The sequence below is a fragment of the Microcebus murinus genome, chromosome X, assembly GCF_040939455.1.
Source record: "Microcebus murinus isolate Inina chromosome X, M.murinus_Inina_mat1.0, whole genome shotgun sequence".
In the NCBI taxonomy this organism is placed as follows: Eukaryota; Metazoa; Chordata; class Mammalia; order Primates; family Cheirogaleidae; genus Microcebus; species Microcebus murinus.
In genome coordinates this window covers 50,565,206-50,588,531 of record NC_134136.1, presented here as the reverse complement: position 1 = coordinate 50,588,531, position 23,326 = coordinate 50,565,206, and the positions used below count along the sequence as shown (strand labels likewise).

General features: G+C 35.5%; 1 protein-coding gene across 8 annotated transcripts in view; it reads right to left on the bottom strand.

The window, feature by feature from the left end:
* Positions 1 to 23,326, bottom strand: part of STAG2 (STAG2 cohesin complex component) — a 139,469-nt gene that overhangs the window by 51,913 nt on the left and 64,230 nt on the right. For all 8 annotated transcript variants that reach the window (XM_075999193.1, XM_075999189.1, XM_075999196.1 and 5 more), the window contains 7 exons: positions 21,826 to 21,990; positions 12,830 to 12,926; positions 9,584 to 9,660; positions 6,847 to 7,051; positions 4,124 to 4,275; positions 2,277 to 2,350; positions 686 to 809 (listed from right to left, as the gene is read on the bottom strand). In XM_075999193.1, coding sequence (XP_075855308.1) covers positions 686 to 809; positions 2,277 to 2,350; positions 4,124 to 4,275; positions 6,847 to 7,051; positions 9,584 to 9,660; positions 12,830 to 12,926; positions 21,826 to 21,990 — 894 coding nt within the window. The remainder of the gene's footprint in view (positions 1 to 685; positions 810 to 2,276; positions 2,351 to 4,123; positions 4,276 to 6,846; positions 7,052 to 9,583; positions 9,661 to 12,829; positions 12,927 to 21,825; positions 21,991 to 23,326) is intronic.

Genomic DNA, 23,326 nt, shown 5'->3' with positions numbered 1-23,326 from the left:
GCAGCATTTCTTCAGAAACCGTTATCGTTGATAATGCAAAAAGAGAAATCAGTACATACACTTAAGACTAAATATCTATGGGGTTATTATTTCTGTCAAATGATCGTTTTTTAAAAATTTGTTTAGAGCAAAATTACTGTGAAAGACAATAGAAGCATATTTCACAGTAAATTTTCCTTTACAGAAAGTAATGTTTAGAAGTAGTATATATAAAGAACTTCTTCAAGGCTGGTAAAGAGGCAGTCTAAGAGAACAGTAGTTTAATGAAAAAAATAAGTCAGAGACCAAATTGTAAGGTATAATTTGGCTAAGATACATGCATTTCAAAAGAAAGGATCAAAATTGAAGAATTTGAAAAAAATATATAGCACTCAGCTAACAACGGATTAAGGGGTCTTTCTCAGTGTTCTAAGAAATGCTTCACTATTACCACTTACATGATCCTAGTGTTTCAGCACAAAACTTCATTCACAATGAAGGCTAAATCAGTAGCCAGGATTTAAAAAATCTAGGGGACTTTATGTGATCGAGATCAAGTTTTCACAGAGCAGATACAAAAGAATAACGGAGAAAGGTTTATTAGGAATGTGGCTCCAGGTATACATACAGGCAGATAACTCATGAATGATAGCTGCAGACAGCCATGACTTGTGTAGACAGAAGCAATCTGTAGGGCGTATCTTACCTTATCATGCATAGTCCAACCAACATATTTTAAATAACTGTCATTAAGAAAGGCATCGCTATACATTTTCATCCAAATGCCAATCTCCTCAATGCATATAGCTCGGATTTCAGCTATTGCATCACTGAATAAAAGAAGGAAAATTATGCATAATTAGTGCTACTATACCCAGGACTTACCATTTATTTAAGACATGCCAAGGGGCTGGGTGTGGTGGCACACGCCTGTAATCCTAGCACTCTGAAGGCCAAGGCGGGAGGATCGCTCAAGGTCAGGAGTTTGAAACCACCCTGAACAAGAGCGAGAGCCCATCTCTAATAAAAATAAAGAAATTAATTGGCCAACTAGAAATATATATATATAAAATAACCGGGCATGGTGGTGCATGCCTGTAGTCCCAGCTACTTGGGAGGCTGAGGCAGTAGGATTGCTTGAGCCCAGGAGTTTGAGGTTGCTGTGAGCCAGCACTCTAGCCTGGGCAACAGAGTGAGACTCTATCTCAAAAAAAAAAAAACAAAAAAAAACCACATGCCAATGACTTCATACCTACTATAAATGTAACAGTATCTCAAGTATAACTAGGGATTAGAAAGTAGAACTGAAGCATGGCCCCAAATGACAAAAGCTTACAGTCCAGGTGGCAAAGCATAATTACTAACACATACAAATTTAAAATTAAGTAAAAATACAAACAAAATCCCATCCCCACCTTTACACCATACCACATCCCAGCCTTTGCTCATATTTGCTGAGCATAGAGTGTTCAGAACACAGCAGGCACACTAGGTCTGGCTAGAGCTTAATTTTCCGGGTGAGAATTACTTACACATAACATTGAGGTCAAGCTCAATTGGGATTTGAATGTCATAATAAATGATTTAAAATTCATCCTGTAGGTACTGGTAAGTCATTGAAGACAGAAGAATAACACAATAAAAGGATGTTTTAAGAAAACTGTAATAGTCTCTAGGCATGCGAATGATGAGGTAACAGACTAAGGTAATGGTGACAATAGAAATGAAAATTTAAGAATGGACATGGGGACATTACAAAGCAAGCATTAATCTGATTCAATACTGTCAAGTTGAAGAAATGTGAGAGAAGTTGAATAAAAATACTACCAACATTTAAGAATACACTACAGCAGAAATTGTATAAGATTACCTATTTCGTTCCTTTGTTCAATCAAAATAGCACAAGAAAGTATCTCACTTTAACCTATCCAAACTTTCCCACTGATACTCAAATGGAAGAGAAGAGAGTCAGGAGTCAGCATATAAAGTCTCTACTAACACAGTACATCCAAAAGCAATTAAATATTTTATACCCTGACTCCTAATAATTGCAGTAACTTCCTCTGGCTGGGCAGCTACAAGTCAATCACATCATTACCTGATTTTTCAGATGGGAAACATCAAATTCAGAGGAGTTAAATGACTTGACCAGAGTACTCAGTAGCTGAGGTTAGATTCTAACATTGATCTACTACACCATTCTTTCCATTAATTTATACAGCATAAACCAATAAACATCCAAACTTGCAAAGTAAAAATTACATAGTGCTATTTATGAAAAAATTGTCCTGACTTACCGGTATCTATGTACAAACACTCCTTTAAATATTGCATTCATCATATTCTCTATTTCATCTTGATTTTCCTGAAGCTGTAAAGAACACATCATTTCTTTTCAGTTACAAAGGAAGACAACCAAAAGAACACTGAAAAGTTGTTACAAGCAACAAAAAATGCAGGATTCTCCATTATTTTGGTGGTTACATCTAATTTTTAATTTTACTAAACAACAATAACCACTTAGAAAAAACAACAGTTGTACATCAGGTAGCTAAAGTTTCTTGGTACCTGAAATATCTGACTTGGGTTTTAATATTTAGCTGGTAGATTAATTCTTATCTAACGCTTACCAAATTCCATTGTATAAAGGAACTGTAAAGAAATTTGTTATGTAATTTATTATTAATGCTACACATCATTTGTTACATATTTGTTCATATCAACAAAGCTTAACAATTTCTCATTATCTTGATATTTATAGTCTGAAAAAGAGTCAGCTTAACCAGTGCCTGGTCAAAGAACAAAAGTAATTAGAATAAAATAACCAGGTAAAAAAACTGTCTCGTTGTTAAACTCTTTTGAGGGAATAAAGATTGACTTGAAACAATCAAGTAAACATTTTAAATATTGGATAACTAGTATATTCACATAAATTTTCAATTCAGAGCTTGGAAATAAAGATTCTTTTACAATCTAAGGATAAAATTAGCTTTTAGATCATATTCTGTGCTTTTATAAAATGTATTTTTTTCTTTGCATGAATATAATCTTGTATTTCCAAATAAGGCTAACAGAGGCATGCACTTCTTATATATATTAACACAGTCAAAAGTGCAGGATGCCTTTCAACGTGTTTTAAAACATAACCCTAACCTAGTAGTATATTTGCACAGAAATTTTAATCTCAAATCTCTTTTATCTTTATCTACTTATTCTAAGTTCATAATTCTAAACCTGTGTCCAAGAATTACGCCATAATTTCAAGGATTAAGAAATGCTTTATACTCACATAATAAGTCAAACAATGAAATTTATTAAGTAAGTTAAGGGGCAAATGTACTCATTTTTCATTTCAAATTATATAAAAAATTTGAGAAATTTAGGCATGAGGGAAATGAGCAGTATTTTTCTAGAATCAAGGTATTATTTCAGAAGTAAACAATTTAAAATTACAGCTATTTCCCCCACACAAAAAAAATTCAAGGTCAGTTTATGGATTACCATGACAACTATTTTGAACTCAACTGCATTACTAATATTTTTGAAACTTCAGACTTTGTCTACTAGAAATGAAAAGAAATATCTCCACTGTTAGATAGCAAAATATTTTATCACCAATGAAGAAAGAATTTAAATTACAAACACAACATCAGAGGATTTTATTTACTATTATTTAGTGTAAGGCTGACAAGAAAAAATCTTCCTCATTCAAAGTTAAATTTGGTGGGCAATCATTAAGGTTAATCTATAAGAAACTGATTTAGATGCCAATAAATAGCTTAGAAGCTAATTTTCAAAATGATTTCACATTATTGCAAAACCTCATTTCATCCTACCAACAAGGTGTGGAAAGTTTTTCACGATAAAGATGAATAATATGAAGGTTTATAACAACTTTTCAGACTGATTGATCCAGGTCTCCTTACTTAAAGCCCAGTACTCTTAATACTAGTCCATGCAGACAGAAAAGATACACAAGGTATTGTTAGCATGGTTACTGAACAGAACTTTAAGTTACACACATAACCTGAAATATGTTAAACTTAAATCTTTCAAAAAAATACCTGAGGTGCTAACAAAGTTATAACTAATGGTAACCAAGTTGCTCACATTAATAGCCCAAATGTTCAATATAAAAGTATACCTCTTTTCGCTTTTGTAGCAGGAGTTCTAGCCTCTCATTGGCTCGTTTTCCAATCATTTTATTCCGTTCTGCCTCATATTGCCTTTGTGTATTATCCATATTAATGCTAAGATTTAGTGCCACATTCACTAAAGCTGTCATCAACTTCATAGCTATTTTTAAAAGGATAAAATGTTGAAATTAGTCTAACAGATGCAAAAATTTACAATTTAAGATCAAATTAAGCAGAGATGAGCTTCTCTGCTTCTAACAGAAAAGAAAAATACAGCTGCTTGCTACAAATGACAACAGTAATAAAACAACAGCTAAGGTGTACTGAACACTTACTATGTGTCAGTCAGTTACCTATGTTAAGTACTTCCATGGATTATCTCCTAATCCTCACAATTGCATTCAAAGTTAAGAATTATCCCCATTTCATTCATGAGGATATTGAAGCTTGGAGAGATTAAAAAACTTGCCTCAGATTACAGTTTGTATAAGTAGTTAAACCCAGACTCGAAACAAGGTAATCTGACTCCAAAACTTTGCTTAAATCCTACTATTTTATAATACGTCCCCTAAATGATCTTTTTCATTGATCAGGATTCACCTTCTGAGTAAATTTTAGTTCGTACAGAAGTAATTTAGCTCTCAGCAATTAAAGGGAACTTGGCTGTTTTATACCAAATTACACTGTGTAAAAATGTTGAAGAGTTTTATCAGTATTTGTGTTCCTTTAATTTTATTGTCACATATCATAAGGACAATGATGAGACTGTGAAGAACAGATCTACATGAAAAGTCAGAAGTACAAAGAGTAAAACGTCACTCATTTAAGTGCCTTTTCATAAAACTTCCTCCAGATCCCTACCTCCTGTTACTGAACTCTTAAGCCTGGGACAAGAATCTTATTGCCTGGGATTTAAAATTTATTAATTGAAAGATCTGATCAATTTATGTTTTAACTTGCTCCAGACCATTTCTCAGACTTGGTGCATGGCATGATGCAACAAGACAAAACTATATCTTAATTTGTGGCTACTGGTTCTCTTAAAGAGAGACTTTGCAGTTTTCTGCTTTGTGCCATTTCATACCCTGAACAAACCAGCTGGTCACTCTGATCTAAAATAAATTTATTCACCTTGTGCCATAATACTTGTTTTAATTTACTTTTAGCCATCATTTTTTTTTTTTGAGACAGAATTTCACTCTCTTGCCTGGGCTAGGGTGCCATGGTGTCAGCTCACAGCAACCTCAAACTCCTGGACACAAGCAATCTTCCTGCCTCAGCCTCCCAAATAGCTGGGACTACAGGCATGTGCCACCGTGCCTGGCTAATTTTTTTTTATGTTTAGTTGTTTGGATAATTTCTATTTATAGTAGAGACGGGGTATCGCTCTTGCTCAGGCTGGTCTCGAACTCCTGAGTTCAAGCAATCCTCCCGCCTCGGCTTCCCAGAGTGCTAGGATTACAGGCCCTGGCCAGCCATCAAATTCTTGACACTTAATACCATATTAAGTACACAAAGCAACAGCACATTCACATTTTGTGATTTAAAATCTGAAAGCAAAAATGGTGAAACTATGAGAAACCATCTGTATTTTTAATAATGGAAAACTTGGAAGTATATCTTTAATCATAGTTTTAATTCTAAGAGAAAATATTCTAAAGGAAAAAAAATCCCCCCAGTTAAAGAATGAAAAATTTTGTTTTCAAAATTAAAATATTATTGAGGCTTAGAAAACTGTAATAACAAAGCCTATTTGATTTATTCAAATTCAAAATCACATATTCAATAATAGTGTATCAGCAACTTTACCTTTAGCACAAAAGATATTTTTTTAGGTGTAAAAATATAACTTATTTCACTAAAATGTAAAGATCAGAGAATTTGGCCTGGCTAAAGTTACCCAAAGACAAGAAAAATCAACCTTTTGTTGTGTGATTAAAAGAATAAGCACTGGCCAGGCGTGGTGGCTCACACCTGTAATCCTAGCACTCTGGGAGGCCAAGGCGGGCGGACTGCTCAACGTCACGAGTTTGAAACCAGCCTGAGCAAGAGTGAGACCCCATCTCTACTAAAAATAGAAAGAAATTAGTTGGCCAACTAATATATATATATATATATATATATAAAATTAGCCGGGCATGGTGGCATATGCCTACTCAGGAGGCTGAGGCAGAAGGATTGCTGGAGTCCAGAAGCTTGAGGTTGCTGATGCCATAGCACTCTAACCTGGGCAACAAAGTGAGACTCTGTCTCAAGAAAAAAAAACAAAAAAAAGAATAAGCACTATCCAATAGGGGCCTTCCTACCTGGGGAGGCAGGGTATGCATACCAGAGACAAACTACAGGGTCATCAGAATTACATATCCAAAATGACTGTGACAGTTTTCCCAAATCTGCTGTCATTATCTTCCCCTGATAACATCCTCTAGATACCGAACACATACCTATTGTCCAATTTTCTCTTATTGTTTCATGGTATTCAAATACATTTACCACAAGGAAATCATCATATACCAGCTATAGTATACCTTCACAGAATGAACACTGAAAATGCCATCCCATTTCCAGTAATTCACAGGAGGGTTGGGGGTGGGCGAAGTGTCCTGTTAGTGGTCACTTTATAAATAAGATTATTTAACTTGTGTCACTATTATTTCCTTTCTCTTTTAATGAGAACCTTTTTTCATCTCTAACCTAAGGCAATACACAGAAAATATTTCCAAATACTGACCTGCCAGGGTGCTTGTATGTCGAAATGCTCTGACTTGTGAGTCAGACAGTCCTGTAAGAAGTGAAATGACTGTATCCATCATGTATTCATCATATATGATGCTATATTGACATTGTCGTACTAATACGCCAATGAATTCACAAAAACTGGATTTGAACTTCTTCCACTGAGGACCAGCCATGGTAAGTGGATAATCTCCACTATCCTAAAACAAAAATGTAAAACAGCAATTTTATTCAAAATGCATGACTTACAATTTCTCTGTTTTCAAAATACCCTAGGCAAAAGCATGGAAAGACTCCTTTACTTCACCTTTCTTCTTCAATAAACCCTCAAAGTAGACTCTGAAAACTTGTGCTCTTTTATTTAAGACCAAAATAGATATATTGAATTCATTTTAACCAATGAAAATACATACCAATTACTCAGAGGTTACGAATTGAAAAAGCCTCCCTCATCAAAGCAAAACATTCTTCTGATAAGCACAGATATGTTTATTAAACTCCTTTAAAACAAAAGCAAACCAAAACCAAACCAAAATTGTATTTTTAAATGGATTCAAAATGATAATATCATACTCTCGGCTAATCTAACGAAATGAGGTATGATCTATAAATCAACAAAAGATTACAATGTATGTTTTCATTAGCTTCACGACATCAAATAGTGAACAGATGTAAACAAGCAGATAATTTTTAAAGAAATAGAAATGTAGCTAGTATAGCCTTGAAAGAACTGTTTTTTCTTTGTACAATGACAGCATTCTCCAGTCTCAGGTTAAACAGAGATTCTCCACAAATTATTAAAAACAAGTCCTTCTAAATAAAAGCAGAGACCAATACCATACAGAAATAATTTTATCAGTACAGTTTAGTAAGTTTTTAACAATTAACTGTTGTCATTAGAGCATTTGTTTTAATCTTAAGTCATTCCATATAAGTTGAACTGTCTCATCTGAGAACAGAGTCCTAATACTCCACAAAAAGGTTCTCTCTCTCTCTTTCTTTTTTTTCTTTTTCTTTTTTTTTTTTTTTGGAGACAGAGTCTCACTTTGTTGCTCAGGTTAGAGTGAGTGCCGTGGTATCAGCCTAGCTCACAGCAACCTCAAACTCCTGGGCTCAAGCAATCCTGCTGCCTCAGCCTCCTGAGTAGCTGGGTCTACAGGCATGTGCCACCATGGCCCGGCTAATTTTTTCTATATATACTAGTTGGCCAATTAATTTCTTTCTATTCATAGTAGAGATAGGGTCTTGCTCTTGCTCAGGCTGGTTTCGAACTCCAGACCTTGAGCAATCCGCCTGCCTTGGCCTCCCAGAGAGCTAGGACTACAGGCGTGAGCCACCCCGCCTGGCCCACAAAAAGGTTTTCTTCATATTTTCCCATTAGCTCATTTAGTGACTATACTGAAATATATCATCTTAATTGTTGTTAGAAACTTGGTTTGTTGACATTTCAAATCATATTTCAGGATGATTATATCAAATAGTTGTTTCTTTGTAGTAAAAAGGTTCTCAATAAAACATTTAATATTAAAAGGTTAAAAATATCATTACTCATAATTACCTCTCAACCACTTAGGGACTGATTAATAGCACTTAGTGATCATCAAAGTCATTTTAACAACTCATCTATCTTTTAGAATGATAGCTAAAAGCGCCTTCATTAGAGTAAGCAAGAAAAAAAATGATCAAATAAGACATGGTTTTCTACTTGAAAATTCATAATGAAAAGTTTTAGAAGAGTAAAACTACTGGTGCTGGAATACAGCTGTGAACCAAAGAAACAAAAATGCCTTCCTCCAAGGAGATACCTTCTACAGGTTTTTATTGGTTAACAAAACTTCAGAGAGGCCAGGCGCGGTGGCTAATGCCTGTAATCCTAGCACTCTGGGAGGCCGAGGCAGGCGGATTGCTCCAGGTCAGGAGTTAGAAACCAGCCTGAGCAAAAGCCAGACCCTGTCTCAACTATAAATATAGGCCAACTAATACCAATAGAAAAAATTAGCCAGGCATGGTGGTGCATGCCTGTAGTCCCAGCTACTCGGGAGGCTGAGGCAGCAGGATTGCTTGAGCCCAAGAGTTTGAGGTTGCTGTGAGCTAGGCTGATGTCACGGAACTCACTCTAACCTGAGCAACAAAGTGAGACTCTGTCTCAAAAAACAAAAAAACTTCAAAGAGATCACTGTGATAAAGTATCAACTGAGTACAGCACTACGGAGGTAAGGAGAAATCAGCTCAGTCTAAAGTACTACTTAATACTTTTTGTTCTTATTACTCACAGTTAAAACATAAAGGAAGTTTCAAACAATAAAATAATTTATTTATATTTCTTTGCCTAAGCTACCTAGTTCCCCAAATACTGTGCAAATCTTCCTTTTACAACATTCTAGGATGTTATGTTCTATTATATTCTCCCTTGAAATTTTAATTTTTGACAATAATAGCTACCATATTTAATAAGTTCTTGCTATGTTCCAGGAATTTTAAAATGCTGAGCAATTTTCAAACATTACTCAATTCAATCTTCATAACAGCCATATAAGTATTATTATCCCATTTTACATATGATGAATCTAATACTAAGACAACTTGCCCAGGGTCACACAGCCATCATTTGATTAAACCTAATATGCCAAACCTCTTATCTACAGCACTAATACTTAGAATTCAAGAATACTTTAGAGATTAAGTCAAAATCAACATGCATAAAATTATGAAAATACAGAGTAATAATTTACCTCATCAAATTCTTCAGTCATTTTTCGAATTATCTCAGAGTTCTGCATATGTCTAAACATTTCTGCTGTGACAACTCCTGAAATTTTTAAGTGTCAGAAGTTAATACATGGTGTGATGAAAAAAATAAAGAGAACTTCTAAGTCACTCTCTAACACTAAGAAGTCTACATTCGCATACTTATTCATCTGATCTTTACCATGATACTCAAATCTATAAATAAATCACAAACAAATGCTACTCTTGACATGAACAAGAAAACAGCCCCACTCTTCTGACAGCTATCTTTCTTCCTAGCAAAATTAATTTTAGTCATTTCTATGTGACTTGCATTACTCATGCTATAATATTTATACTGGGGCTTTGCCCTATTGACATAAAATATGTGTCATCAAGGGTGATACAGCATTCAGGGTAACATTTAAAACCTTGAGGGTGAACCTGAATATAGAGAAAAGAGTAACAGTTCACTTTAGCCAGGCTTCTTTATTAAGCACTGTTGTGTGTAAGACAACTACATCCTAACATCCTCTAAAAGGCCAGTTACTTGCAGTTCCCACCCCTCTTGAAGCCTGTAATCTAGTTGGAAGTAAAAAATAAATAATAATAAAAATGGAAAGAAAGCAGAGAGGAGGGGGATGAGGGGATGGGCAAATTCACACCTAATGGATACAATACACACTATCTGGGGGATGGGCATACTTTAACTTTGTCTCAAATGGTACAAAAGCAACTTATGTAACTAAAACGTTTGTACCCCCAAAATATTCTGGAATAAAAAAAACAGAAAAAGAAATAAAGTATTAAAGATAGTACATAATGAATGCCCTGATGAGTGGCAATGCCAAGAAATACCATAGTTCAGACTGCCCCACCCCCCCAAAAAAAAACCCCGTATATTAGGGGAAAGGTATGTTAGGGAAAAAAACACGTATGTTAGGGATTCAAGAACTAGTTCAAAGAGAAACAATTTCATAAAGAGCTTTAGAATCTTAAAGGAGTATATGAGGGGGCGGGAAAAAAAGGGTACACAGTAGAAATTGTAAAAATTAGCCAAGTGGAGATCAGACATCAGAAAAGGAATTTCTAGAAAAAAGTTACGTTAGGAGACAATGCAGGAAGAAGATGTACATGAACTTTCACGGATGCGGCATCATATTTACCAAAAAAGGTGGGGGAGGGAGGAAGAAAAAATAAATGTAAAAAATGGACTTTTAAAAAACTGCATTTTTATTGCTGGATTATTTATTTGTTTATCAGTCTAATCACTAGGAATATCATCTAGTAACATCTAAAAGAAGAATGTTTTAGTACAGAAAGATGAGATTTATAAATAAGAATTAGATATAACTAACATAAATTTTCAATTGACCACAGCTATATTTTGTATATGCATTCGTGTGTGTGTGTGTGTGTGTGTGTGTGTGTGTGTGTACACACAGCTGTATAATTCCTGCTTCATGGATGAAACTAACGCTAAGAGAAATTAAATAATTTCTCACAAAAAAATTCTCTGAAATTATTCACCTAAAATCATGCTGCCTCCCCTAGGTGAGATCAATATCTAACAGTGCCCTGGAAGAGCCCTTACTTACCACAACCTTAAAGAAACAAATAATTGTTTTAAAAAACTGACAAATTCAGAATGAAGCACTATTTCTCTGGCTCAAGAAACACACTCTCAAAAACCTTTTGAAGGGCTTTTGCTTTTAATCTAGAATCACGTATATCTCTTTAAAACCTTCCCATACTTTATACTCAGATAGACAATGCTAAAGAAGCAAAAGTAACTCAATCTCTGAAATAATTTCTATGAAATGAACATTTACGTATAAATAATTTCACAAAAAACATACTGTATACATTGTGTCAATGCCCCATTTCTAAAGCTCCTCCCCCTTCTCATAAACCACATGACAATAAGAGACAAAAATGAACAGACAATGACATCAGAGCAGAAAAGAAAGTAGCTGTCACAAACTATGCGTTTAACTCCTGAGGAAGGTGTGAAGCCACCATTAGAACATTAGGCCAGAGCCCACTGCCTTAAAAATGTGGCAGACATGAAGCAAGACTGCTAAAAACTGGTAAATTGAAAAGTGACAGCTGGAAAAAGAGAGGAAACACCATTGGTGGCAAAATCACCATCGGAGCAATCTGGAGCCATTCAATGTAGGGCCAAACATCCCTGCATGTTTCAACAGCCCCCCAAATCATAACTGTATTACAATAAAATAACTGATGCTCATAACAACCATCCTGAGTTCACAGAAAAAATTTAATTCTATCAAAATAATTTCTTGTTCATAAGTACCCAATGACCTTAACTTTGATTATAAGGTAAATTACTCCTTATGGAGATTGCTTAATTCCAAATATAGTGGCGATGTTCAAATATATGTGACAATTTAAGTTTTCAACACCTTAAATTTTTAGAAATCTTGACAACCCGCTTTGTGACAAGGTATATCCAAATGTTGAGTCAGCAAGCTCTTATTTTATAAACAAATTAATGCCAGAAAAGGAATGAATCTAATAGAGGAAATATTCTTTGTGGCCTTGTTTTAAGACTACAATTCAGAAGCCTAATTAAGAAACTCAAAGCAATGGCACTATACTATAAAAGGAAAGAATGAAGATAAAACATAAAATTTGAACTCATCAAATTACTTCCGGCACCTATTCAGTTGTTCTGTACTTGATCTTCTATTTGCAAAGAATCTAACACCCTGCTACCAAATGTAAATTTTTTCTGCCTCTTAGAAGAACTGGCAATTTCATCAATACCTTACTTAACTTAATTTAACTTACTTACTTACTTACTTACTTACCTACTTACTTACTTACTTACTGTTATTCATGGCACTTTTTAATTCCCTACACTTTACAATTCCCTGCCATTTGAACCTGTATATCTTCATTATCTTCCTCATCCCTTCTTAATCCATTTCTTTGTTCTTAAAACCAGATGCTGAAAGTAGGAAATATATCTAATAAAAGTAACATAACAATTACAAACTACTATGTTTTTAGATAACTTTCACATATGAATACAACTTTGTCAACAGGATCTCTTTCTCTTACTTTGTTCTTTGCTCTTTTTTCCTTATACATTTTGTATAGATATAATGCAAATAATTCAATACCTTGGCATTATTTTCCATGTAAAGTGTTAACATCTCTTTAGATGGAACAAAGAAAGAAGTGACTATTTGAGATATTCTGCCTCCAAAATAAACATATCTTACCTTTACAGCCTGAACACTGAATAAAAAAGTTGATAAGGTCAAGAAGTGCTATATCTCGGTCATGCTTGTATGATTCTATCCAATCATCTACCACCGACTACAGCAGAGGGAAAAAAAATAAAATCATTAGCTTTTTCTAATGTTCTCAAAATCAATTAAGTCTGATAAAAGTCATAAAAATTAACATTATATAGTATCACATTGCTTTAAATTAATGTATGCACTTATATATTAAAATTTAAATTACAATTTTAACAATAAAAAAGAATCAAATTGAATTGCCTGATAGTGCAAAATGATAATCTATTTATTTTGTATTAAAATGAATCTGAAAACTATGGAACTCAATTCTAAGAAGTATAATTACTTCTTTTGTAGTAACATTAAACACATCCTAGAAAATATTAAAAGCCACATTCATGTCTCTCACTGGCTAAAATATTATAATAAATATTTAAATATTAACACTGCAATGTAATCAAAATTTTAAGTGAATGCCCAGGTTAATGAGGAAATACAGAACAAAATAACAGAATTTTGTTCAATAGTCAGCAACAATAGTCCCATATTAATAAGAAAGGCAAAACAAAGTCTAAATAAAAGTCAAAAGAAAGTAACACAGTTCATGGATCTGGAGGCTTAATACTGTTAGACACCAATACTCCTGAATTAATCTACAGATTCAGAGCAAGCCGTATCAAAATCTGAGCTGGATTCTTCACAGAAATTAAAAAGCTGATCCTAAAATTCTTATGGTAATACAAGGGACTCTGAAAAGCAAAATCAATCTTGAAAAAAAGTTGAAAGACTCAAGCTTCATGATTTCAGGACTTACTATAAAGCTATAGTAATCAAGACAATGTAGTACTGGCATTAAGAACAGACATGTAGGCTAGGCATGGTGGCTCAAGCCTGTAATCCTAGCACTCTGGGAGGCCGAGGCCAGCGGATTGCTCGAGGTCAAGAGTTCGAAACTAGCCTGAGCAAGAGTGAGACCCCGTCTCTACTATAAATAGAAAGAAATTAATTGGCCAACTAATATATATAGAAAAAAATTAGCCGGGCATGGCGGCGCATGCCAATAGTCCCAGCTACTCGGTAGGCTGAGGCAGGAGGATTGCCTGAGCCCAGGAGTTTGAGGTTGCTGTGAGCTAGGCTGACGCCATGGCGCTCACTCTAGCCTGCGCAACAAAGCAAGACTCTGTCTCAAAAAAAACCAAAAAAAAAACAGACATGTAAATCAATGGAATAAAATTGAGAGTCAAGAAATAAACCCTTATATTGATGATTATTTGTTTTCAACAAGAATGCCAAGATAACTGAATGGGGAAAGAAGAGTCTTTACAAAAAATAGTACTGAGACATGGGATATTCTCATGCAAAAGAATGAAGTTGGAGTCTACCTCACGTCATATACATAATACTTAACTCAAACGGATCAAAGATCAAAATGTAAAAGCTAAAATTTTAAAACTCTTAGGAGAAAACAGAAGTATATCTTTGTAACCTGGTATTTGGCAAATCCTTACTAGTTACTCATCCAAAAGCACAAGCAACAAAAGAAAAAAAGAATTCAACCTATTAAAAATTAAAGCCTTTTGTACTTCAAAGTATTTCATCAAGAAATTGAATATACAACCCACAAAATGGGATAAAATATTAGCAAATAATATATCTGATAAACGATTTGTGCCCAGAATAAATAAAAACTCTTACAACTCAGTAATTAAAAAAAAAGCCAAACAACCCAATTAAAAATATGGGCAATGGATCAGAATAAACAGTTCCATAAAAAAGATATACAAACAGCCAATAAGCACATGAAAAGATGCTAAAAGTCATTAGCCATTAAGAAAATGCAAATCAAATGGTGATATAGCACCTCTTGTATTTTCCTGGATAGAGCTGGAACCCATTCTACTAAGTGATGTATCTCAAGAATGGAAAAACAAGCACCACATGTACTCACCAGCAAATTGGTATTAACGGATCAACACTTAAGTGGACAAATAGGGATAACATTTATGGGGTGTCGGGTGGGTGGGGGGATGGGCAATATACGTAACCTTAACATTTGTACCCCCATAATATGCTGAAATAATAATAAAAAAAGAAAATGCAAATCAAACCACAATGAGATATGACTTCACACCCACTAGGATGGCTATCATAAAAAATACAGACAATAACAAGCATTGGCAAAGTTGTGGAGAAATAGACTGCTCAAACACTGCTGGTGGGAATATAAAAAATGGTGCAGCCACTTTGGAAAAACAGTTTGGCAGCTCCTCAAAAGGTTAAATATAGAGTTACCACACTGCAATTCAACTCCCACGTATACATCACCCAAGGGAAATGAAAATGCATGTCAAGCGAAAAGCTTATAAAAGAATATTCAAAACAGTATTCATTATTCACAATAGCCAAAAAGTAGAAACAACCCAAATGTGCATCAAGAGATGAACAGATTTAAAAACTGTGGTATATCCATACAACAGACTATTCTTTGACAATAAAAAGAAATAAAATTATAATACAAGCCTCAACATGGATAAACCTTGATAATACTATGCTAAGTCAAAGAAACTACTCATAAATAATCACATACTATATGATTCCATTCATATAAAATACCCACAATAGGCAAAGTTACAGAAAGTAGATCAGTGGTGACCTAGAGCTGGGGATGAGGACACGAGTGCTAAAGGGCATGAGGTTTCTTTCTGGGATATTGAAAATATTCTAAAATTAGATTGTGGCTCACACCACTATTAGAGGTGGCTCATGCCTGTAATCCCAGCTTTCTGGGAGGCTGAGGTAGGGGGACAGCTGCAGCTCAGGGGTTCAACACCAGCCTGAACACAGAGAGACCCCATCTCAAAAGACAAGAGACTAAAATTAGATTGTGATGGTGACTGTATAACTCTGTGAATATACTAAAAAAACCACTGAATTTACACTTGTAAAGGGTGAATTTTATATTATGTGAAATGTATTTCCAGAGTTATTTTTTGAAAAATAGGACAGAACTAAAAATTACAAGTAGTTATTATATTCCTTTGGGGACAGAAGGGGCAACCACAAAACTGATTAAAAATACAATTTTTCAATAAAGCAAATCAAACTCTGGAGAATAAACAACAGCTAATGTAAAAAACAAAAGGTCTGAAGATGAGAATGTTGGCAAGTTATACACCAATAAATATGGAACTTAGGTACACACAATGACTAAAACATGTATAATTCGATGTACAAAAAGAATCATATGATTACACAATAAGGAAAAATTAAGGAAATAGTATCTAAAAATTGCCTGGCTCAAATAGACTGACTGGAATTATTCTAAAACTTTACTTAATTTGAGGATTTGAATCCTTTTCTGTATTTTACAACATCTTATTTATGTTAACCAACATAATTTATAAAACAAACATGTTTAAGATTTTTGCCAAATATGGGCAATAAATAGCAAGAGAATATATCATGGGACTGTGATGATTTTTAAAAATGGCCCCCAATTTTTTTTCACATTGCTTCCCAGAGTACAGTGATGCTTCCAAAATTGAGTCATAGATGGCCATGCAGCATCTGCATTGGTCTCTTAGAGCACTAGCTAACTGGACACTACCTCTCGGGGCATTCTCTCTCAACCCAGAAGCCACACTGTAAGACCAAGCCATATACAAAGGCCAATAGTTCTGGCTGAGCCCAGCCTTTGAGTTACTACAGACTAGGCAACAAACATGAGTAAAGAAGATTCCCGGGCCGGGCGCTGTGGCTCACGCCTGTAATCCTAGCTCTTGGGAGGCCGAGGCGGGCGGATTGCTCAAGGTCAGGAGTTCAAAACCAGCCTGAGCAAGAGCGAGACCCCGTCTCTACTATAAATAGAAAGAAATTAATTGGCCAACTGATATATATATATAAAAAAAAAAATTAGCCGGGCATGGTGGCGCATGCCTGTAGTCCCAGCTACCCAGGAGGCTGAGGCAGAAGGATCACTCCAGCCCAGGAGTTTGAGGTTGCTGTGAGCTAGGCTGACGCCACGGCACTCACTCTAGCCTGGGCAACAAAGCGAGACTCTGTCTCAAAGAAAAAAAAAAAAAAAAAAAAAAAAGAAGATTCCCGATGATTATGGTCCCTAAGTGTGTTAGCATCAGGCATCCAAGCAGCTCCAACTAAAGCCACAGCCATTATGGAGCAGAGATAAGTCATCGCTACTTAGTTCTGATTTCAGATCCACAGAATCATTAAAATAATAAAATGGTAATTGTTTCACATCATGAGTTTGGGGTGGTTTGTTATGCATCAACAGATAACTGGAGGCCAAGCGCAGTGGCTCATGCCTGTAATCCTAGCACTCTGGGAGGCCGAGGTAGGAGGATTGTTTGCGCTCAGGAGTTCGAGACCAGCCTGAACAAGAGCGAGACCCCCGCCTCTACTATAAATAGAAAGAAATTAGCCAAAATAACTAAAAATAGAAAAAAAATAGCTGGGCACAGTGGCACATGCCTGTAGTCCCAGCTACCTGGAAGGCTGAGGCAGGAGGATCGCTTGAGTCGAGGAGATGGAGGTTGCTGTGAGCTAGGCTGATGCCATGACGCTCTAGCCCACTCTGTCTCAAAAAAAAAAAAAAATAGATAACTAGAACAATGGCCACTCTTATCAATAAAGACACAAAAATAGGTAATGAAATCTTACAAAGAGACTACCATATAACATTAAAAAGTAATTCATGAAGATCAAGTACAGTCTACACCAGGGGCCAGTTCACTGTCCCTCAGACAGTGGAGGGCTGGACTATAGTTTTAAAAAAACTATGAACAAATTCCTATGCACACTGCACCTATCTTATTTTGAATTAAAAAAAAACAAATGGGCAAAAACACCCGCATGTGGCCCACGGGCCGTAGTTTGAGGACACTTGGTCTACACTGTATTTTATTGCAGAAGAATATAAGTCTTCTACAATAAAAATAATGCAGGCTATCATACTGAAATATGTTTAGAATTTTTAATCATCAAATAGTATGTTGAAAACTTATTCAAGAAAATTCAACATCTATTATAATTAGGGGGTGTATATATACTTTCTCCTTTCTTAAAATGTAAGAACTATTTTTTTAAATCTCTAGTTTATTTGTGGTTATGCCCCCTTTTTCATTCTTTTTTTTTCTAAGAGATTGATTAGGTCTTCCTATGTTCCCCAGGCTGGCCTCGAAATCCTGGTTCAAGCAATCCTCCTGCCTAAGCCTCCCAAGTACCTGAAACTACAGGTGTGCACTACCACACCCAAGAACTATTTTTGAACCAATAGCCAGTCTTTTATTTATTGACTCTCATAATTTTTAAGATAGGTATATCTTAGGGATACAAAAAAAGAATACATGAGCCTTCATCAAGGATTAATAATTGAAAATCTAAGTCAGACATGTATGTAATAATAATACAATATGCTAAGCACTATAATGGGAAGACAAGTGTAAGAAACACATGGGAAAGGAGAAAGAGATAGTGTCTGAGAATATTTTTCACAAGAGTGAGGTTTGACTCACTCAGTACTATTTGATATGAAAGCGAGGAAAAGAAAACTATTCCAGGCAACAAGAAAAACAAAAAGGCCGGCCTGGGGACATGGTACATACTACGGCTAGAAAATATAAACTTGCCATAAGGAAATCTGGGCTAGAAATTTTAGATAAAAAAAAAAATATATAATTTTCTATAAAGGGGAAACCAAACTTGATTCTAAAGTCAAGTTTGGTTTTAGAAAGGTAACAAATGGGAATACACATAAACTGTAAGTGGTGAGAAGATTCAAAGAAATCAATGGAGATACCGTAGACATTCCCTTTCAGGGGGAAAATACATTCGGAAACAGAAAAACAGATGGCATAGAGGTACAATCTTAATATATGACAAACCATGAAAATACAAAAATAAGAAAAATGCTCATTCTTTAACATGAATAATTAAATATAAAGTTAAACCATCATATTCTATTAAAAATTTTGATGAGCCAAAAAGTTAAACAAAAACCCTACAGACTAGACAAAAATAGAATAGCCTAATTAGCTGTGGCTATAAGCTGAGATTTCTGATGGCTATGGGCTGAATGGCTGTTACCTCAAACTTTCTATGTTGAACTCTAATCAGCAATGGGATAGTATTTGGAAGTACAGCCTTTAGAAAGTGATTAGGTCATGAGGGAAACGTACTCATAAATAGGATTAGTAACCTTATATAGAAGGTACCAGAGAGCTGCCTTGCCCCTTTTACCATGTGAGGACACAGTGAGAGGGTGCCATCTATAAACCAGAAAGCAGGCTCTCACCAGACAATGAATTTGTAGACACCTTGATTTTGGACTTCCCAGGCTCCTGAATTGTTGAGAAATAAATTTCTGTTGTTTATGAGCTATTCAGTTTATGTTATTTTAAAAATAACAGCCCAACTGGACTAAGACACTGATGTTAAAAATGAAAGATACCAGGAAAAAAAAACCATTAATGTATTTAACTAATTAGAACAAAATATTACAGAGGACATGTGAAGTAGAAAAATTAAAAGAAGGTGGGCTTGGTGGATCATGCTCATAATGCCAGCACTCTCAGAGGCCAAGGTGGGAGAATCACTTGAGGCTGGGAGTTCCAGACAAGCCTGGGCAATATAGCGAGATCTCATCTCTATAAAAAATAATTTTTAATTATCTGGGTATGGTAGTGCATGCCTGTAGTCCCGGCTCCTTGGGAGGCTGAGGCAGGAAGATTACTTGAGCCTGGGATTTGGAGGTTGCAGTGAGCTGCACTCCACTCTGGGTGATAGAGCGAGATCTAGTTTCAAAAAAACACAAAAATTTAAAATGTTTAAAAATAAATAAGGCCGGGCGCTGTGGCTCACGCCTGTAATCCTAGCTCTTGGGAGGCCGAGGCGGGCGGATTGCTCAAGGTCAGGAGTTCAAAACCAGCCTGAGCAAGAGCGAGACCCCGTCTCTACTATAAATAGAAAGAAATTAATTGGCCAACTGATATATATATATAAAAAAAAAAAAAAATTAGCCGGGCATGGTGGCGCATGCCTGTAGTCCCAGCTACTCGGGAGGCTGAGGCAGGAGGATCGCTTGAGCCCAGGAGTTTGAGGTTGCTGTGAGCTAGGCTGACGCCACAGCACTCACTCTAGCCTGGACAACAAAGTGAGACTCTGTCTCAAAAATAAATAAATAAATAAATAAATAAATAAATAAAAAGGAAACTAATGAAATGCAATGTAACGGCCGGGCACGGTGGCTCACGCCTGTAATCCTAGCTCTCTGGGAGGCCAAGGTGGGCGGATTTTTTGAGCTCAGGAGTTTGAAACCAGCCTGAGCAAGATCGAGACCCCATCTCTACTATCAATAGAAAGAAATTAATTGGCCAACTAATATACATAGAAAAAATTAGCTGGGCATGGTGGCGCATGCCTGTAGTCCCAGCTACTCTACTCGGGAGGCTGAAGCAGAAGGATTGCTTGAGCCCAGGAGTTTGAGGTTGCTGTGAGCTAGGCTGACGCCACGGCACTCACTCTAGTCTGGGCAACAAAGTGAGACTCTGTCCAAAAAAAAAAAGAAATGGAATATAACATAACTTAGATAATTTATCCCTTTGATAACATTATCCCAAATTAGGAACTGGAGAGAAAAAATTAATTTTTAAAATTAGGGAATGACTAAACCATATAGCACAGTAATATAATAAGACATTATTTATTTTTAAAAAGCCAAATGTATATTCAAAACAATCACTTAAACATTAAGCAAGAAAAAGAGTCCACATCCTAATGACAACTACAACTTTAACAAATTAATAAATGAAGGTGAATTAGAATGCTGAAAATGAATTTGTGCCTATTAAGTTCTCTATTCTATAAAACTGGTGAAAGCTCAACTTAGTAAGTATTTTTACATTTTACACATAAAATTTCTCCTTATTAGTTTCAATTGATATTTTAAATTTTGTTTACAAAACCATACGTATTTAGACAATTCTAGATTTGTTAACAAGTTTCGTATTTCAGATTTTATAAATAAAAAGTCTAAGTGGCTAATTCTCAGAAAACCATCTGTGTGAACCTGTCATTGATTAAAATCAATTCTATGAAGAAAAACTATTCCCTATAGCTTTCATAAATTAAATAAAAACTTTATTAGACAAAGATATGCCTCCAACTTTTTACTCATCTAAGAAACATGCACAAACAATAAAATTTGTAATAACAACAAAGATCAAAAGAACTTAATTCACTAAAGTGGACAGTGATTATATAGGTCACTCAATCAAGAATTCTATATGGGCAGAATACTTCATATTTTAATACCAGCTATATGAATTCAGGGGAAATTGAAACCTCAAAGCCAGAATTTACATCAGCATACTTTCTGACCAAATAATATCTTATTTTATGCCATTAAAAAATAATAATGTAGGCTGGGCGCGGTGGCTCACGCCTGTAATCCTAGCTCTCTGGGAGGCCGAGGCGGGCGGATTGTTCAAGGTCAGGAGTTCGAAACCACCCTGAGCAAGAGCGAGACCCCGTCTCTACTATAAATAGAAAGAAATTAATTGGCCAACTAATATATATAGATAAAATTAGCTGGGCATGGTGGCGCATGCCTGTAGTCCCAGCTACTCGGGAGGCTGAGGCAGGAGGATTGCTTGAGCCCAAGAGAGGTTGCTGTGAGCTAGGCTGACGCCACGGCACTCACTCTAGCCTGGGCAACAAAGCGAGACTCTGTCTCAAAAAAAATAAATAAATAAATAAATAATGTAGCAGAAAATTACTCAAGACACAGCATAAAGGTCTTACGTATGAATAGACAGGTCCCTAAAATTTTCAGAGGTGGTTGTTTTTCTAATAAGTAGTGTATTTTTTAGATGCAATAAGAAAAATCAGGGCTATACTTTATATAACTCACGAAAGTTTTAAATGTACAAATAAACCGAGCAGAACACCATAAATATTACCTGCATAGCACTCTTGCCCATTTTAACAACTTCAAACAACATCATGTTTTCCACTCCATTCTGTTGGTGATGACCATTCATTCGGTTTGGACCAGAAGGAGGTTTTCCTCCTCCATTTCCACTTTTGCCCTTTTCTCCTGGGCCCTTTTTGCCTTTTTTACAAGTCTACATAGGAAAAAAAAAAAAAAAAGGTGGTTAAGTTATATCATCATCCTTAAGATTTCAAAACAAAGCTACTGCAGAAGCAGCTGATAGGGAACATAATTATGAGCTGCTTAAACTTGAACTAAAGAATGTCATCTGCATATATTGTAACAAAATGATAGTTACAACAGCCTCCTTGTGGTGTCAATTGTTTTCATTTATACTATCATATCTCACATAACATTATATTAATAGTTATGAGCAAAATTTCTACAGACTGCACAGGTCCAAATTGCTATTTCTATGAGCTGAGTGATTTTAGACAAGTTACTTAACCACATTTGGCTTCAGAGACTTTTTTCTACTGAGGATAAAACTGTGCCTACACCATAGGTTTGCTGAGACAATGAAAACTAAGTACTTAGCAACATATCCAGCACATAATAAAGTCAGAAAAATGTCTGCTACTGGTATCAATGTAAAATGAGAAAATATATGAAGAGGAGCAAAATAAATGATACTTAAATCTAAATTTGTTAGAAAGACCGAACTGAACGCTGACACAAAACCCAGATTTGAATCAATTTTGAAAAGTAATGTGAAATCACATTAAAAACCTTCAACATATCAACAAAGTTTGAAAACCACTGCAAAAATCTCTCTGAAGTATAATCAGAGAAATCCCAAGAGTACAGGAAATCAGGGTGGCTGTCTATAAGCTTTAAAATACTCCCTTATGCTGTTTTAAGGTACAGAGTGGAGTAGGCAGTAAGAATAACAAAACTCTCTATCAAATAAGCAACTTATACTTAGTTCAACTTTTTTTTTTTTTTTTTTTTTGTTTTGAGACAGAGTCTCACTTTGTTGCCCAGACTAGAGTGAGTGCCGTGGCATCAGCCTGGCTCACAGCAACCTCCAACTCCTGGGCTCAAGCGATCCTCCTGCCTCAGCCTCCTCCCGAGTAGCTGGGACTACAGGCATGCGCCACCATGCTCGGCTAATTTTTTCTATATATATTTTTAGTTGGTCAATTAATTTATTTCTGTTTTTGGTAGAGACGGGGTCTCGCTCAGGCTGGTTTCGAACTCCTGACCTTGAGCGATCCTCCCGCCTCGGCCTCCCAAAGTGCTAGGATTACAGGCGTGAGCCACCGCGCCCGGCCCTTAGTTCAACATTTTAACTTGATTTTTATTGTCTTATAAATCATTGTAGCGCCCTGAACAAGGAATTCTGAACAGTATGAACAGGTTTATCAATCTCATTCTTACCCTGTATCCTCCCTTCAATACCTATTTATCATAAAAATTAAATTAATGAACACTATTGAAATGAAGCCTCATTATAGAAAAGTTGTAAG